Source organism: Mastomys coucha, unplaced genomic scaffold (genome assembly GCF_008632895.1).
Source record: "Mastomys coucha isolate ucsf_1 unplaced genomic scaffold, UCSF_Mcou_1 pScaffold17, whole genome shotgun sequence".
Lineage (NCBI taxonomy): Eukaryota > Metazoa > Chordata > Mammalia > Rodentia > Muridae > Mastomys > Mastomys coucha.
Window position 1 is genome coordinate 20,127,015 of NW_022196899.1, and position 18,459 is coordinate 20,145,473.

At 40.5% G+C, this 18,459-nt stretch overlaps 1 protein-coding gene across 2 annotated transcripts in view; it reads left to right on the plus strand.

The window, feature by feature from the left end:
- Spata16 (spermatogenesis associated 16) overlaps positions 1-18,459 on the plus strand; it is a 302,009-nt gene that overhangs the window by 108,141 nt on the left and 175,409 nt on the right. Inside the window, exon 4 of one of the 2 annotated variants that reach the window (XM_031376462.1) lies at positions 16,760-16,849. The exons of the other annotated variant lie outside the window; for it this stretch is intronic. Coding sequence (XP_031232322.1) covers positions 16,760-16,849 — 90 coding nt within the window. The remainder of the gene's footprint in view (positions 1-16,759; positions 16,850-18,459) is intronic. 2 annotated transcript variants of the gene reach the window in all.

Sequence of the window (18,459 nt, forward strand, 5' to 3'; positions counted from 1 at the left end):
TTCATCTCTGTGATGGTGCCCAAGAGGACAGGATGTCAAGACAGGGAATTCAACCATCTGTGAAGAAAGAATGGAGTATGGTTCAAAACAAAAAAATCATTAATATTCTTAATTATACTGTCAGTGTCTAGTGGATCCCCAAGGTTGGATATCTCTGAGTAATAGTAGTTTGTCTTATAACTAAGCATTAAAAACAAAGTTGAAAGCATTAAGTCCATATCCAGGGTCTGGGAATGTAATTTGGTGGTAGAGCATGAGCTTAGCATGTGAGAGAGCCTGAGTTCAATCCCTGTCCCCAGAGTCTGTGTCAAGACTAATTTTCACTTTAAATTTGCAGGATATAACACAACATCTAGGGTTTTACTTGTGATTGATATTTTATATATAAATATAATGTCCATTTTGGTATAAGCTAATTAATGACGAATGTTTCATAAACTGTGGGAATTATATCCAACATTTCTTTTGTAGAAAGGCTAACAAAAAGGCTTGATGGTAGATAAAATATTGCTATGTGAATGTAGTTTGTCCACAGTCTTACACATTCAGTATATTATTATAAGCATAGTATTTGAGAATATAAAAATGACTTCATTTTCTCCATCAAAAATCTTTCTAATCTTCACATTCTAAAAACCCTTCTAATTATAATATTCTAAGGGAAATAAGTATCTCATATTATGATCCAGTAAAATTATGTAGTGGAATCCAATATCATTTATTTCAGTTCTTTTCAAAGAGCCATGCATAATTTGCTCTTTGAAGACAGCATGAAAAGCAATAGAACACAAGCAGACATTTAGTGTTCCCATACAATAAGGCCACTCAAAATACCACTCTTAGTATGTATTTACCCTTCTGGCTCTTTTCCTCAGAACCTATGCAGCGTCTGGAACACAGTTCACACCCAGTAATTGTTGCTGAATGAATCATAAGTCATTTCTTGTAGGTTAGAACACAAGGGAATTTATTAATTGTACTTTTCAAAGCCATCATTCTAAACTACATCCCACCCAAGTAACACAAAGAATAGAAAAGGCATGAACAACTTGGCACCCTGTTCTTTCACCACCGCCACCACAACCCCACCCTCCTCCCCCTCACCATTACAACAACAGATGAGCAAGGCCTTGCATGGACATCTTGGGCTTCTGAATCTTGATAGCTTTTCTACAGGAGTTGGTATTTGATATTTGTATTTCAGACCCTGAAGTAAAGATAATAGGGCTAACACTGTATTATTTTTAAGGGAAAATGTCAAGAGCAAAAAAAAAAAAATGAAAATGTCAAAAGATAGGTTGATATAGTGTATTACTTAAAGACTATTCTGTTGGCAGAGCTGACCAGGTGATTTACAAAAGGCCTTTACTGGACAGGCTTTAGATTACAATGTAGATGAAAAATAAATGGGAATCCATTTCCTGTTTATTCTCTCTAGACATTTGACAGATGGAAGAAAAAATGAGAAGAAACAATTATAGCCTACAAACTTGTAGGCTTCTTTTCCCGTTTCCCAGATTGTGAAAAATAAATTTGAGGATATTTTTTCAAAGGCCCTATTTTATCTCTACTTTTATATACTATTAATTACACTGGTTGCTTGTCATTCCTGGGCACATATGCATAAAAGTCGGGATGATGAGAATGTGTGAACTTGACATTCAACCGGATTACAGCTTTTCATAAAGTGGCCCTTTCCATGATTAGATGACAGTAGTGTCACCATCCTGGCAAGAATGGAGATCTTCTAAGGGTGCAGTCGTGGCCTTCCTATTGGCTAGCCAACTATTGGAACAACGGACGTGAGTCACATGCTAGAGAAGCAAAGGCTGGAACCTCAGTGCCAGAAGGTGATATTTTTTCGGAAGGTTCTGGAAATTTTGTCAGACCACATTGCCAATGAGACTACAGCAGAGAAAATGAAGGGCAGGATACACCTTGACCAGGACTGCTTGATTAGACATACTTCTCACCCTGCGTGTAAACCTGAACCTCATGTCAGAACCGTGAGGAATGAAAGACTTGAGGGGGAGGGAAATCAGGGGCCCTCTCTCTTCCTCTTCCCAGTAGAACCACACTGACTAACCATTGTCAGCTTTTCACTATTACAGGCCTTTTTGATTGTTCTTTTGTGAGTGGGTGGCTAAGCTTTGACCATCAAGAATGCTGCAGGCCCAGTCTCTTACCTTAACAACTTGGAAACAACAGATACAGATTTCAGTGGCGAACCTCAGGTTAGATTAGGGTCTCTGGTAGTTCCTGCAGAAGTACACTATTCAGCCACCTTATTCACATTTTTATTGCATGAATATTCATCAAGTGCTTATTGTTTATGAATCATTCTGAAAGTGTCCACACATGAAAATGAATGGCAGGGGCTTCCTGTGGATAAAAAGTAATGACTAAGTAAAATAGAGAAAGGTAGGGGAAAAAAAAACATTATCTACTGTCAAGAAGCCATAACTCTGCATACTTCTCAAGTTCCAGGAGAGATGCATGCTTACTTTTAAGGTGATTTGATGAATATTCACTAACAACACTCATTAAGATGAAGGGGTACAGAGACCTGAGGCTAGGAACCCTCTTCCAGGTTCCTATTCCGTAGTCTTGATGAGCAATTTAATTTTCTCTGGCACCCTGGATCATCATTCTGTTGTAAGGTCTAGTGTAAAATGTACTTACACACAGAGCCTAATTCTTCTTTTAGTGTGCTAACTCCTGCTCAATCACGGCATCAGGCAGGCCAAGGTTGGAGGACAGCCTAGGCCCATGGTGACACTGCGTCTCAAATGGGAACCAAACCCTGCGGCATTCCATTATGACTGTGCCTTCCTCAATGTTGTGACAGTGTAGCAATTTAAGTATTTATCTCATAGTTCCTTGATAATGTTAAGAAATACAGCATTGCTCACTTGGGATAATAGCATGGTTTAATTCTTCCACATGTAATTAGTCATATAGTTAACTATAATTTTAGGTGCAAAAACATGAGAAATGATGTTCAAGTTACTCAAGTCCTCCAAAACTGATTTCTTCCATGGTGTGGTTTCACAAAGGCCTGGAGAAGCAGCCAGGGGTGAGTCCTGGTGGTGGCTTCCTGGAGAGTTAGAATTCACTCTCATGCTTCTGCAAAAACATCCTCGGCTCCCATTCTGGAAGAGCCATGCTTTAGTTGACAGCAATCTAGTGCAACTTTCTTATTTCAAAAGCCAATGCCTTCATTTCTAATTTTATGCTCTGATACTTTATGAAATAGTTCCATGCCTGCCGTGTAAATTAAATTGGGTGCTGCCGTTTTCATGTCTGGATCAGCAATGGGAGCTATGTAAACTGAGCTCATAGACTCCCTAGTTCTTAGCAGCAAGTGGGAAGCTTTACGTTTGATTTTCGCATCTTCTTCTAGTTGTTAGTTTTTCACAATAAGAAAATAAGTGACCAAATCAAACATAGCTCTCTCTTTTGCATTCTCTCAGTTTCCCCACTTGATGCTTGTTTTCACATAGGTTTTGTCACTTTCCAACAGTCTATCTGGTATCAGCAGTTATGTTGAGTGAGTCTCAAAGAATCGACACAACGGGGGGGGGGGCACTTGCCGATTTTTCTATAAATCTATTTCGGAGAGAACAGATTGTTACATCTTTGTAGACATCTTTGAATAAACTTATCTTTGTGATTATACAACAAGAACACTAGGAATTGAGCAAACAGCTTGTTTAAAGGGTGTTGTGTTTTTCCCACTGGCTACTACTACAACTAGAGAGAAACGTATCACCCTTCTCAGGCAAACATTTCGAAAGCGGTGATGTGCGTTCTGTGTCCTAACTTCATCCAGTTGTGTCTTTTCTGTTCTAAACCTTGCTTCCCTCATTCAATTGTTGTGTGTTTGCTTTACACTTCAGATGGCAAATACATATAAAATTTACAGTCTTGCCCAGTTTTAAATGCACAGGTCGGTACTGTTAAGCATATTCACACGGCTGTGCAAACCATCTCTAGAACTTATTTCATTCTGAAAAACCATAGGCTCACAGGGAGTGACACTCTTAGGAGGTGTGGCCTTGTGGGAGAAAGTGTGTCATGGAGCATTTGCGGTCTCAGATGCTCAAGCTAGGCACAGTGGGGCGGTCTCTTCCCGCTACCTGCCAATCCAGATGTAGAACTTCCAGCTGCCTCTCCAGCTCATGTCTACCTGCTTGTCACCATGCTTCCCACCATGCTGATAATGGGCTAAACCTCTGAACTATACGCCAGCCCCATTTAGACATTTTTCTTTATAAGAGTTGCCATGGTCATGGTGTCTCCTCACAGCGATAATACCCTAAGACAATCTGTTCACCTAAAAGAGCAACCTTTCAGTCCCCTCGTCCTCTCACACTCAGAAACTACGTTGTACTTTTCAATACCTATGAATTTGGCCGGGTAGTTTTCTTACATGCTATGGTTCGAATTGTCCCCCAGTGTTTATAATATAGAACTTAATCTTCAATACCACACTATTTGCAAGATGGGACCTTTATCTTTCTATATCACACAGAATACTTCCAAAAACAGTCTAATGCCCTTGTCTTAAAAGAGTAGTTATGCAGTTGTGAGGTGCAGGTACATACTGTCAACACACACACCCCATTTTTTTATACTCTCATAAGTGTGGTTTCCTAATAGAAGGATGGGTGGGCCACCATGTTATACCAAAAGATCCTCACTCCATACAGCTGTCTGGTCATATACTTTACAGCTTCCAAACACACGAGACAGACAAACGTCTCCGACTGTTCCACATCCCATACCTCCGCCGCACTCACTGTGTGCATGTGGCTGTCCTGACCCTCAACCCCACCTGACTCCTAAACACCCTGTGGCCTCCAGTATCTTGAGGGTTAGGGGTATCCTTTCTGCATGAGCACAGGCCCGCCAGTCCTCTACTGTATGTGTGTTGGGGGCCTCACATCAGCTGGTGTACGCTGCCTGTTTAGTGGTCCAGTGTCTGAGAGATCTCGGAGGTCCAGATTAATTGAGACTGCTGGTCCTCCTACAGGGTTGCCCTTCTCCTCAGCTTCTTTCAGCCTTACCTAATATTTCTCAGGTTTTAGCCACATTATACAGTGTGTTATGATTTTTGAAGCTGAATAACATGCGTGTATATATGGATATATACATATGTATGCATGTATGTATGTATGTGGATATGTATGTGTGTATACACATTTGTGCATTTGTATACATAGGTATATGTATTATGTATATGTCTGTATGTGCACATGCCTATGTGTTGGTATATATATATTCATATGTATGTATGTTGTGTGTGCTCATAAGTATGTATATGTGTACATATGTATGTCTGCATATTTTATTTGTGTGGAAATGTGTGTATATTTGTATGTGTGTGCATGTGTGTTTGTATTATGTGTGTTCATGTTTCTCTGTGTGTGTGTTTGTGTGTAGGATGTATCTTCTTACCTACTCATCAGCAATGGATGCTTAAATTTTTAAACCTTTTGACTATTGAAATAAACATGTAATATATATCTACAAGACTCTTCTTATAATTCTTTGGATGTTGCTCTGTCTTTACCTCTGTAGCTGTGATAAACTGTATGACAAAAGGTAACTTTTAAGGCAAGTATTTATTTGACTTAGAATTCTGGGCCACACTCCACCATTTTGGGGAAGTCGAACCAGAACGTGAAGTGCCTGGTTGCAGCATACCCGCAGTCAGGAGAAGACAGGTAAATACATCCTCCCTTGCTCCTGCCTCTATTCCATAGTGCAGGACTTCCTGCCTACGCACTGGTACTGCCCACAGTGAGCTGGGTCCTCCTACATCAATTACAAATCAAGAAATTCCATTGAAAACAAGCCCACAGGCCAAACTGACATAGACAATCTACCACGGAGGCTCTTTCTTGTATTACTGTAGATTGTGTCAAGATGAGAAGTAAAACCACCTATCACAAGGATACACCCAGAATGATGATTTGTTGAACTGTATAGTAATTGTAGTTCTGGCTTGAGACTTGTACCACGCTCTTTTCCTTGGTAGGAAAACATGACTTTCTCACAAACAGCACACACAGGTCCCAGCTTCCCCGCATCCTTGCCGGAACTTGTTTTCGTGTTTGTTCTAACTGCAGCCATTCTGTGCAGTGGATTACCTCACTGTGATATTGTTTCCTAAGTGTATCAATAATGTGAAACACCTTTTATGTATTCAGTAGGCAGAAGTTCATTATCTTTACAAAAATGATAGTCCCTGACCTGTTCTTTAGTTAGCTGGTTAGCTATCATTCGTGAAATCTAGGAGTTCCTATGGGTTTTGATAACTATGATACAATATGTAGAACCTACAGTGTACTGCACACACTGCTTAAGTAGAGACTTGATTTCTGCTGAGGGTGTTGGCGTGCTGTGTCACCATCTCCAGAACTTGTCACTCTGGGGAGCAGCCTACTGCACAGAATGATGTCAACCCAGATACCGTATCGAACATTCACTTTCTAAGTCTTTCTTTCCACAGCTGCCCTTTTCAGCTTTTTTAATACACAAAAACTTTAATAGTGTTAGCATACAACTGACATATGGATTGTTTTATTTGCCTCCTTGAGTTATTTTTACGTTGAGTTAACCTGACACGTTCGAAGGGACAATCGCGCTGCGCTCATCCTCTCTTTGATCAGAGGCATCTGATTATCCCTCTGTGATGCCTTAAATTATGCCTTGTGATGGACCCTTCGTACTGTTCACACGTTATAACAGATGTCTATATAAGGCAATGGCCAAACGCACATCACACTCTTCATTTTACATCAATACGTTGAATGGCCCTTGTTCTCTTCAAAGATGACTACATGGCAAATAGCCTTAGAGGAAAGACAAGTCAGCTCTCAGCCTTAAAACATGAAAACGGGTTTTCCACTACCGTTGATAGGCTGCAGCAGCCGAACGTGGTGGGGCTTGATGTCGTCTCAATGCTAGGGAAGCGAGGTCAAGTAGATTGGCATCAAGAAAGCTCGTGTCAACAGAGAACATCCATACCTAAGGTTACAGGAGACACGCTTGCCCTGTTGTCAGGGTTTCAGCAATATTCTTCTCACTGACAGGCAGTGACCACCGGCCTATCCTTTGCATTGATTCTAAGAGCTCAGAGCTCCCATCAGCATCCACAGAACTACATCAGGAAAACCTAAAAAAAAAAAAAAAAATACTTACAAGGAGGAAAAACTCGGAGACCCTCCACAGTGATGAATAAGGCATTGCGAAGAATTCCATAATGATATTTGAAAGTCATTTTGCCTAATCTCCCACTTAGTGAGGAGTTTCTTGATAGTGTCCTGACAGATGGTGTTCTAAATATCACCTAAATGTTTCCCGAAAGGGAAGTCTTCCGAAGCCTGTTGCACCGGCTCCTGAGAAGTCCATCCTTAAGATGAACTGCACTGTTTGTAGTTTCCTGACACTGATTTTTTCCCTTCCTCATCCGGTATTATGTAGAATAATAATCCTGCTTTCCACATTGAAAATACTTATTGAGTCTCAGAGTAAGACTATTTCATTATCTAAACATATTGGGGTTTTTTTTTTTCTATGCAGATCTTGTTTTCCAGACCAGTTAGACATTCCAGACATGATCCAATATGGTGATGATCTGTTCATATTCTCAGAGCTAGATGATTCAAGAGACTATGTGGCCAAGTGAAAATAGCTCTTGCCATATGGACATAATATTGCTCTATTGATTTAGCATGAGAATATATATATATATATATATATATATATATATAGTGTTTATATTGTTGTATCACAAAGTGTAGTCAGATAAAATATCCAACTTTTTTCTACACTAGTAAGCTCAAGGCGGGACTCACTTCATAAGCTTCTGATTTTGAACTAGCCCTGATCATTTGGGGTTTTGCTTCTGTCTGAAGTGGTACTGGTTCCTGCTTATATAATACATATGCCATATTTTGTAGCCGTCCCTTCATTTATTTTAATCTTAGTCTTGAATGGATATAGCTACAAAAAAAAAGGGCTATGTCAGGCCACAATATTGAGACACCATTTTTATGATAATCTGAACCACATTTTAACTACTGAATGGCGTGATTAACCCAGGTTATTGTCACAATTTTTCTCTCTGAGAAACTGTCCTCTGCTTAGATTAAAACAGTTCATAATCTGGACATTCTCACATTTATTTAGCTCTCCCAATTATTTTTTGAAAGATTCCAGCCCCTTATTGGGAGAGTAAACCAGGCTTTGTCTCAGGAGTATATATCCATCAGGTCCCTGAGACATGACAGCAACTGTCCACATTCACAGAGCCAGGAAGAAGTCATGGCTTCTGGTGGAGTACTAGAAGCAAAACTCCTCTATGGAGAAAGGGGTAAACTTCCCTGCCTTCCCTGCTGCCAAAGCAAAGGAAAGCTTAAACTCCCGTCCCCTGTCTTCACTCAGGAAAGATATAAAGGGTTCACATTCCCATCAACAAGAAACGGAAAACAGTCTCCAGCATGAAGCAGACCACACATTCAACACAGCTTGGGTGTTATGAGGAAACTTTCCACAAAGAGGGAAGCAGATGAGGAGTGGGAAAGGGACACTTGGAAAGAAGTTTCCAGAATTAAGTGGGGTGGGGGGCGGAATCCCAAGGAACATGTCTAAGAAGCACAGAGGATTTTAAGACAATAAAAGCAAGATATCAACAATAAAAGAATATACTGACTATTCTAAAAAGTGCAACAAAGAAAGTAAGACAACTAAAAGCCATAGGTTGAAAACTGAGCAGCATTTTTATTTTCAGAAGATATCGCAATCCATGTAGAAAATGCTAAAATACCTTTGGAAAGCTTGTAGAAGTAAATGCCCCTAGAAATATATATCAAAGTACAAGATCAATGTCCAAAGAAATCAGTTTCATTTTCCTAAGTCAGCAATGAGCAGAGAGAAATCAAAACTTAAGGATCATTATCCCTTACGGAAACAGAAAACATCAAGTGCTCAGGAGCAGATCTAACTTATTCATGTAAGATTTCTCATACTGGGAATTCTAAGACATCGAGGAGAGAAATGAAGACTAAATTGTGGAGAAATCTATTTACTGATTATGTGATGCAATGTTGTTAAGATATCAAAACTCCCTAAATTTATGTGAAGATTTAAAAATCTCAGTGGACAATTTTAACAACTAACATACCATTTTTTGTAAAATACAGAAAAGTAAAGTATTTCAAACTTCTAAGCAATTGTGGGGGGAAAATGAAGTTGAGAGGGGAAAAAAATCTACACATCTATAAGCACCGATAAATGTCCATTACCTTTTCCTTATACCATGCACAGTCTTGGGCATAGCATTGTGGGCTCTGGGATAGAATGCCTGTCTAAGCACAGGGGCCTACCTTCAATTCCTAGCACTAGAAAAAGAAAACACATGATTAAATCCAAATGATAATTAAATTGTAAGCTAGGCACGGTGATGTATGCCTTTAATTTCAGCACTCGGGAGGCAGGCAGGTGGATCTCTATATGAAGAAGGCCAGCCTGTTCTACATAGTGAGTTCTAAGCTAGGCAAGAGTACATAGTAAGACCATTTTAGTAAACATGAAAGAAACTCACATCAAACAATACAGATATGTGTCTGTGGGGTCAGATCTCTCGATGGTGGCTTACATCTGTAATCCCGTCACTCAGAAGCCTGGAGCAGAAGGATTGCAAGGTCAGGGCTGGTAGTAACATACACCCCTGGAGGGGAATGCTGAGTACTATAGGCCCCTTGGTAAGAGAAGAGGCAATGTCTTCCATGCTCATCCCAGGTGATTTCCTAAGATAAATGAAACTTAAAGCTTCGGATATGTGCAGCTATTTGATTCAATGAAAACAGAACATCTTCAGTTGTTAAACACCAAAGTGACGATGGGATGAACTGAGAATTAAAAAGAGCAAAAAGGAGAGCAAACTTAACCATGCAACTGTGGATGCAAAAGCAGTACAACTGTGAAAGATGCTGTACCAAGCAAGGCTGTCTTCTGTGGCAGAGCTCAGTGGTGCTCAGCGATGGATGAGGCCCTGCACCTGCATTTCAGCGCTGAAGGAAAATAATACCTGCTGTATGGTTCCATTGTTCTAAAATTTTCCATAAAGCTGAGTAAAGGTACTTAGAGTTTATCTAGAGAGAAATGCTGTGGGCAAACAAAATAAAATATACTCAGCATTCTTGTGAATCAAAGCTAAAGTCAGGGGGATAGATAACTAAAAGCTAAAAAAGAAAACGCACATTTTTGATATATTGAGAACAAAAGAAAAATAAATTGTAGGGATGACAAGACTTGATTGATAAATACAGTTGGCTCTCCTTTTCTTGGTCCACATCTGTTGATTTAACCAATTACGAATAGAAAATATTCCATAGGCCATCCGGCCTCACAGTGCAGATGGCAGCAACCAGCCAGGGTGGGAACTCCTAATGAGGAACAAATCTGTGATGGAGAGATGAGAAGATAAAGAAGCAGAGCAGTTAAGTGCTCGATGGAGAGAGGCAGAACTGGAGACGTGAAGGCAGTGAGGACCAAGCTGATGGGAGTGGCCTGCATTGCCACCTGAGGACCACAGTAGTGTTCAGATCCACACTGCCATCAAGGGCCATGCCTGAAGCCGAGGTCCTACTATGGGCCATGCCTGAAGCCGAGGTCCTACTACATCTGGATCAATGTCTGTGGTCCATGTTACCACCAAAGGCCATAAGACATGCATGGTCTGCACTGCTCCCTGAAGCCATGTTGATGTCTGAGGGTCATGCCGCCACTGGAAGTCATACTGATTTAAGCTGCCTCTACTGCCACCCGAGCATGGTTACTTCTGGGACTATGCTGCTGTCACTGAAGGCCAAGTCTAAACCAATAGTCCTACCACAACCAGGATCTGTATTGATGTGCATGATCTGCATTACCATCGAAGACCATGCAGAGGTCCGTAGTCTGTGCTGCAACATGAAGCCATGTTGACGTCCATGGGCCATTCTGTCACCAGGGAAAATATTGATGTGAGTGGCCTGTGCTGCCTCCTGAGGCCATTGGTGATGTCCTTGGTCCAGGCTGCCTCTAAGATCATTATCTGGGTCCACAGTCCTACTGCAGCTGGGGGCTCTGTGCATTCATGGTTTGTGTTATCACCAGAGACCATGTGGAAGCCCACGATCTGCTCTCCCAATGACTATAATGAGCAAGGAATAGCAATGACTGCAGACATATAGTTGAGAAAGAGAGACATGGAAGGTTTCTGTGACAACCCCTACACCCACCCCAACCCCACCCCCCTCAAAACAAACATATTCCAGGAAGTGGTGAACATTTCTGGACTGAACACGTGCTGACTTTTTACTTTATACTGTGCCATACACAATGCAATGTAACAAGTGTTGACATAGCAGTGACACTGCATTATGCATTACAGGTAATCTAGCCATGATTTAAAGTGACAGAAATACACGCGTACATCTCACACAGATACTAACCACTGCATCTTACATAGGAGATTTGAGCTCCACAAACTTTGGAATCCACAGGGTCCCGGAACCAATGGCCCATGGATAGTAAGAAGTGATAGTATGAAAGTTGGACAAATTGAAAACCCAGACTACAAAATTAATAACTAGAACTAAAATGAGTTAAGAAGAATAACAAAGTTTAAGTCTCTGACAGCTCAACTTCAATCTAATAATATTTTATTTTTAAAAACCAGTATAACATTCTTAATCTTTAATTTTAATATTTGGTTTGGTTTTTAATATTTGGCTTGATTAATCATCATTAATTCTTTACTACATAAGCTCAAAAAACAGAGTCCTGTTACTTTTCTCAAAGTTATATAAAATTATAAATATCAGTGAAACATGGAAGTGACCCTAGATTTTCTTTTAGTTAATTCCCTTATAAAAAGAATCTGGTCTACACAATAAGACAAGAAAACTAGACATGAATTTTTTCATCAGTAACTTAATATTTGCAGACAATGTGAATAAATATGAATTGCTATGATATTAAGTTAGAAGAATACAAAATAAGTTCACTTATAAGCAATGAGAACAGTAAGTGCAAAGACTATAATGGAAGGAAATGCCAGTCTTATGTGCATATATGTAGCGTTTCTCCAAGTTGCGTCTGCATACAGATCACCTGTGTGACTGTTAAACGCAGCCTCAGAAGGCTGTGCACCTGGTAAGTGGGAACCAGCCTTTCAGATGCTACTCTTCAGTGCTGCTGTTGATCATTTTCTGAACTACAAGGTACAGGTGTGCACACATGCACAGAGGAGCATGTATGTACACGTATATTCTTGTGCATCACTTTTAAAAGTAAGAACTAACATGAAATTAGTGGAACTATTTTTAAAAGCTAAAAGGCCCAGGCCCAGTGGGTACACCTACAAAACAACTCACATACCGAAGCCTCAGAGAACATTCCAGAAGAGGAGGAAAAGACAGAAGGAGCCAGAGGAAGTTTGCTGTAAGACTTGAACTCCTAGCAATGCGAGACGCTATTCCCATAAAGTCTCACCAGCGTGGCTGCCCTGCATGGGCTGACATCCCTGAACATACCAAGGACTCCAACAGGCATGCCAAAGTAAACAGGGAAAAGACCCCAGGGCCTCAACCCTACATAAAGATCTACAAGCAACTAAGGACTGAGGAGAGCAAGAGAGACCGTCTTCTCCAGGGAAGAGCACACACACACACACACCAATGGCTTATCGAGTACCAAATGGCCAGCCCTGAAAAAAGATATACATAGATAACATCATACAGAAGGGGCAGGTTATGTTAGCGATATGCATGTATATACATATACATTTACACAGACATGTAAGAGTAATTGATAAAAAGTGAGGCATGGGTTTGAAAGAGAGCAAGAAGGGGTACAGAGGAGACTTTAACTGGAGCAAAAAGAAGGGAGAAATTGAATAATTATACTCAAAATCTTAACAGTTAAAAAGTTAAGACTTGTACAATACCCCAATTCATATTAAAAAATGAAATGTTAAAATGTTACTGACACCTAAAAAAAATGTTTAAGGAAAAAAAAATGATTACATTTTGGAATAAGAAAACACTATGCCAAATCGACCAGTACTGTAATGAAAAATCATCAAATCACATGTTGGCTTTATTAGTTTTGTTTAGGGTTTTTATTTGTATTCATCATGTGTTTGTTTCTGGTGTCTGTTCTGAGAAGGATCTCTCTATGTATCCTGGCATATACCCTTCAACTTGTGATCGTCCTGCTTCCCCCTCCATGCCTGGCTCAGACAATGTTTCTTCAATTTAAGCAGATGAAGATTATAAACTTGAAAAGGAACAATAAGTGTATCATATTAAATAATACAGTTCTTCACAACCAAGACCCTCGTCAGCTCTTTCCCTTCCAGAAAATGAAGGGTACTTATTCCAAACTCATGATACTTAGTACAGTTTCTACGACAGTACAAGACAGGCCATACCAAGCATGGAATGTCACATCCTAGCACAGATACAGGTGTGCCTGTGAACTCAGCACACAACACTGGTATAAGGATAAACTTTTTGCCAAATGACTCAGGAAGCCCCGGACAAGGCTGAAACAGACCTACCCTCTGACCAAACTGTTTCAGATCAAGGTGAACACACATCAAATGATGTGAATTACTATAGCGAGAAATGCTAAGGTGTCCACAAACAGAAATCATAAAAAAGTGGAAGGCTACCACATGCTACAAATTAATTTTTAAAAATAAGCTTCTACCCCACATACATAATCAGTTCTTTTACGTGATCTCGTGCCTTTCGCCTTAGCCTGACAACCAAACGAGTAAGCAGAGCCTGCTGCTCACACCAACTCCACTCTTGTCTCAGAAACTCCGGGCTTCCTGTAACTCCTTCTGACCAGATTCCTGCTTCTTCCCAGCAGCCCTATCAACGTACCTAAATCAGAGTCATTTCCCTGGGCTGAAAATGAGGCTAATCAGTGAAGAGGCCTTGTTCTGATTACAATTACAGTTTCCACACGGTAGCTCTGGGGAGACTGTCCATTCTGATCCAGGCAGCCTTCTGACTCTCTACAGAGCGCCAAATGATAACCGATCAGACATTTGAAAGAACAAGTCATCATTCCCTCAAAAGTCGCACAAGCCCTAAAATAGATCTCGAAAAGGACATGTCATTTGAAGAAGCATCAATAAATTAATAAAAGTGTGGAAACTAAGGCTTTGCAATCAGCACTAACATTTGCCTGCCAAATATCTCACAGGAGTGCAACAGGGAAAGCTGCAATTACTACCACAGGGTCAAAAATAATGGGTGGCCAGATGTAACCTCTCTTCCAACATCTCTAAAAGTCCCTTTATGATGTCACCTTCATGGGGGAAACTGGGTCTGTGTCTTCTTTAAGAGCCCCACTTTCAAGTAGGGAACCACATGGTTCAGGGAGGATGAGGTTGTAGTTAAAATAACACAGGCCAGTCTAACAATAGACCAACATCTGATTCACTATTTGTTCAGAAGCACAGAAGGCTCATAATTACAAGAAGTTTATAAAAATCAGAATGGTTCCCATGCTGTCGCCTTCCCCATGGTCTCTCTACCTACTTTTACTGCATCCTGTCCCTCCTTTGTCGATCTGTTCAACTTCACCCTCATTCCTGATTACAGCCCTCCATCCTTCAACCTAATCCCTTCTTCGTCAAGAACAATTTGTCCATCAGGGCAAGATTCTTGGGCAACAGTTTAGAAGAAACAGGACAGTACATTACAGGCTAGCAACATGCACTCCTTAAACAGTCTGCCTCATCACATCTGAACACATGTGCCACACATGTGTAGAATGAAGGAATGGAGCGGTTAGCATGCAGAAGAAAAACTCGGGTCAGAGTCAGAAAACCCAGGTTCCGAGCCAGAACTGTGTTCCTAACCACTTTGGCTTGTGTTTGAGGGTTGCCTTCAGAAGACCGGGGCAGTAAGCCTGCCTTAGAAACTCCCTTCTATCTGAACTGACAGAACTTAACAGTGGGTGCCTATCAGTGGCTCTACGTCAGAGTATTGACACTGGGTGCGGTCAGCAGCTCTACCTTGTGTCAAGGGAGCCCTGTGATCATTCTTAAAGAATCCTTCATTTACCTTGGATCTTACACCAAAACAAGTGGTTCTTGCACTTTGGGGAATAAATATTCATTTTCATAAATCATTGCTCATGGCGTACATACGGCCCACTCTAGTTAACTGGGACCCCTCTGCTTGAGAAGCCATTGAAGAAGAAGCAGGACAGCAAGCAACAGAGACCTGTGGCTATTAATGGCTATTAATTGGAGTTCCCTTAACCTCCCTAGTCTCTGTCTGTGTCTAAAGTGGATTGGAGTGTGTCACCTTATCATCATGTGATTAACAAGCGTCATGGGCTACATACAGAGGGATTATTTCCCTTTTCCACGGTTTCTGAGAATGGAATTATTTTAATCTATGAGTTTTTCAACCTTAAGTTCATGATTAGATCCAAAAGAGTCTAATGAACTCTCTGAAACGGGTCATCTATGTTTACATGCATTTTTAAGGCAATGGTTTATAGCTCTTGGAACTTCTCACAATGAAAGTCAACTGTTTATTTCAATAAATAACCAGTTCCAAATGACTCATATCAGCCCATGGGCAATCTTACAAAGTGTTACTTAGTAATCTCCCGTTGGCTGTTTAACATGTGAATTTCCACATCTGTAAGTGTAGTAGAAGGTGCATTTGGAACTTTCACTAATGGAGGTCTCCCTGTTAACAATGATGGGTGTGAACTGCATCTGCCCAGATCCCACTCTGTCAAATGTCTTGAATGTTGCTGAGCTCTGGAGGAAGCAAGGAAGGGGAATTCCTCTCAGCTTATGTCTGCAGAAAGAAGACAGTAGACACGCGGTCTTTGCAACTGAATTTGGGTTGAAATGCTAAAACTCTAGGACCCAGCAACATAGGCAGCAGCTCACGTACAATGACCGGTTTCTCTGGGAGTCAAGCCTTGCAATTACACTGAAGAGATAAAGAAGGTCGAGCAGAAGAAGTCCCTTCCTCAAACTGTCAAGGCCAAAACCAGCCCCTTCAGCTGAGATACACAGCCTCCCCGACCCCCACGAGCCACCACAACTTCCACAAAGCCTCGATATCTAAATCAAATGGATCTGACACCCCCCCCCCAGTTACAGCTCCTTTTACCCGAAATTTAACAGTTTGCAATCTCCCCCATCATCAAAGTAGTCATGCCACTGCATGCAATAAAAGTAGAAGTGAAATTGCCTTGGGACACAAAGGACCAGAACAGAAAGGAGAGGAGAGTTGAGTGCACGCACAAGGTTTTAGCCATACAGGTGTATGAAAACACTTTAAAATAAAATAATTACAAATGTCAAAGAAGGCATACCATAAATGGCCTGTGATAGATAACTGGTATATTGTCATAAGCAAATCAAATAGCACCGCGTGGTACATACAGTATAAGTTAGGTATGTTTGCTTTATCATTACCACATCTTTAAAAATAAATTCAGTGCTGCCAAGTAGCTTTGATGATGCAAACTTAATTTGTTTTTCAATTACAATGGCTTGTTTGTCTTCTCTGATGAATCACAGAAGAGATCCCATTCATTAGTTCCTGTTAAGATGATATCAAAAATTGAATACATGTGATTATGTTCCTATACACTTCTGGTAAGTGTCCTTTAAGAATCTAATGGCATTTGTATTTCCTTCATCTTCTTACAGGAGTATTGTTTTAAACCCAGCCTATTTCCGAAACCATCTTCGTCAGGCAGCCGTGTTTAGATGTCTGGAGAGATACTCAGAGGCTGCCCGGTATGTTTGTTACAACTTTGTGAAGATTTATTTAAAGTTAAATTAATTTTACCATCAGATTCTGGTAATAGCATAAGAGGACATTCCATTTCTCTCATGGAATATGATTTTACCCGAATTATTGTCTTATAAATGTCAAGCCAACAATTATTGAGTATCTTTTTCTTTAATTAAAGCTATTTCATGTTCATAGCTCTTAGCAAATTTCAAACTTTCCAGCCATGAGGTCATTAGTGGTGATGGGAAGGCTTCCATAGATATTAGAATGAACTTGACCTCAGAAATCTCCAGGACGTTCTGACTGTAATGGCACAGTTCTGTGACTCAAGCTGTGGAGATGAAGTCAAATCATGAGGGAAGCCAGAAATCCGTGTCTAAAGAAATAACACCTGATGGGTAGCTCTGGGACCTCACCGTTTGAAAGGAAGCCGAGTGGAGCAGTAGGTAATGCTCTCAGCCCTGCAAAGGAGCCTCCGTGCCTATCCTAACATCATAGGCAAGGTTGTTCATCTTCCAGGGTCAAATTCAACATGCTGATTTGACCATTTTCCTCAAGGAACTTCCCTTGGCTTCTACAGAAGCCTACTGTTTTATATGGCTATTTCCAGGAATTTGGTGGGAAAAAAAAAAAAACCATGTGGCTAGTTTTTAGAATTTCTCCAATCACAGCTCCCAAGGTCAAATCTATATGACTAAGGATAAGATGTCTAGTCTTTGGGTGGCTATTGTCTCTAGAACTAGAACATATAGAAGTCTTTATATATTAATTTTTCCTTAAGGTGTGAATAAAATGGTTCCGTGGCATTGACACTGTGGTAAGTCCCCCTGTCTAACGTGGGTCCATGCATTGGTAGAAGCTCATAAGTAATGACCGTGAGGACGCTGTGAGGACGCTCCAATGAGTTGGCCCTAACTGCTGGAGCTTTGTAATCACATGATACAACATTTTACTTGTGGGTTATGATCCACTTTGAAATATGAAAACATCTTTATCATTCTCTTTATGCTCCATTTTCCATATACCGTTTGTTGAATGTGTCTTTTTCTATTGAACTTGTATATACCTTCTTCCTAGTTCTTTTTTTTTTTTTCTTCACTGGGTTGGCCCTGAGACATGCTTTCCTGTGTGCAAGAGAAAAAAAATTAAGCGACAATCCTTTGGGCAAATGATTCTATAAAAGGGGGTTTAAAGGTCTGGGGACATGATTTAATTTGTAAAGTTCCTGTCATACAAATATGAAGACCTGAGTTGGGATCCTCGGCACCCATTAAAAAATCTAGATGTGTCAGATCCAAGGCACATATCTCGGAGATGAGGAGGAAGAGATTAATATCTCTGGAGCTCACTGACTGGCCAGCCTTGCGGAATTGGTGAATTCCAGTTCAATGAGAGACACGTGCATCTCAAAAAGGAGGGTAGAGGTGATTGAACCCAGGGTTGACCTCTGATATCCACACAGAAACCTACAAAAGTGCATACACACACACACACACACACACACACACACACACACATGGAGTTTGTTAAACTTTGCTAACTCAACACAGAAGAGGCTAATTCCAAGTTCCAGCCAAAAAATATCCTATAATAGGTGCCTTACTGATATGTT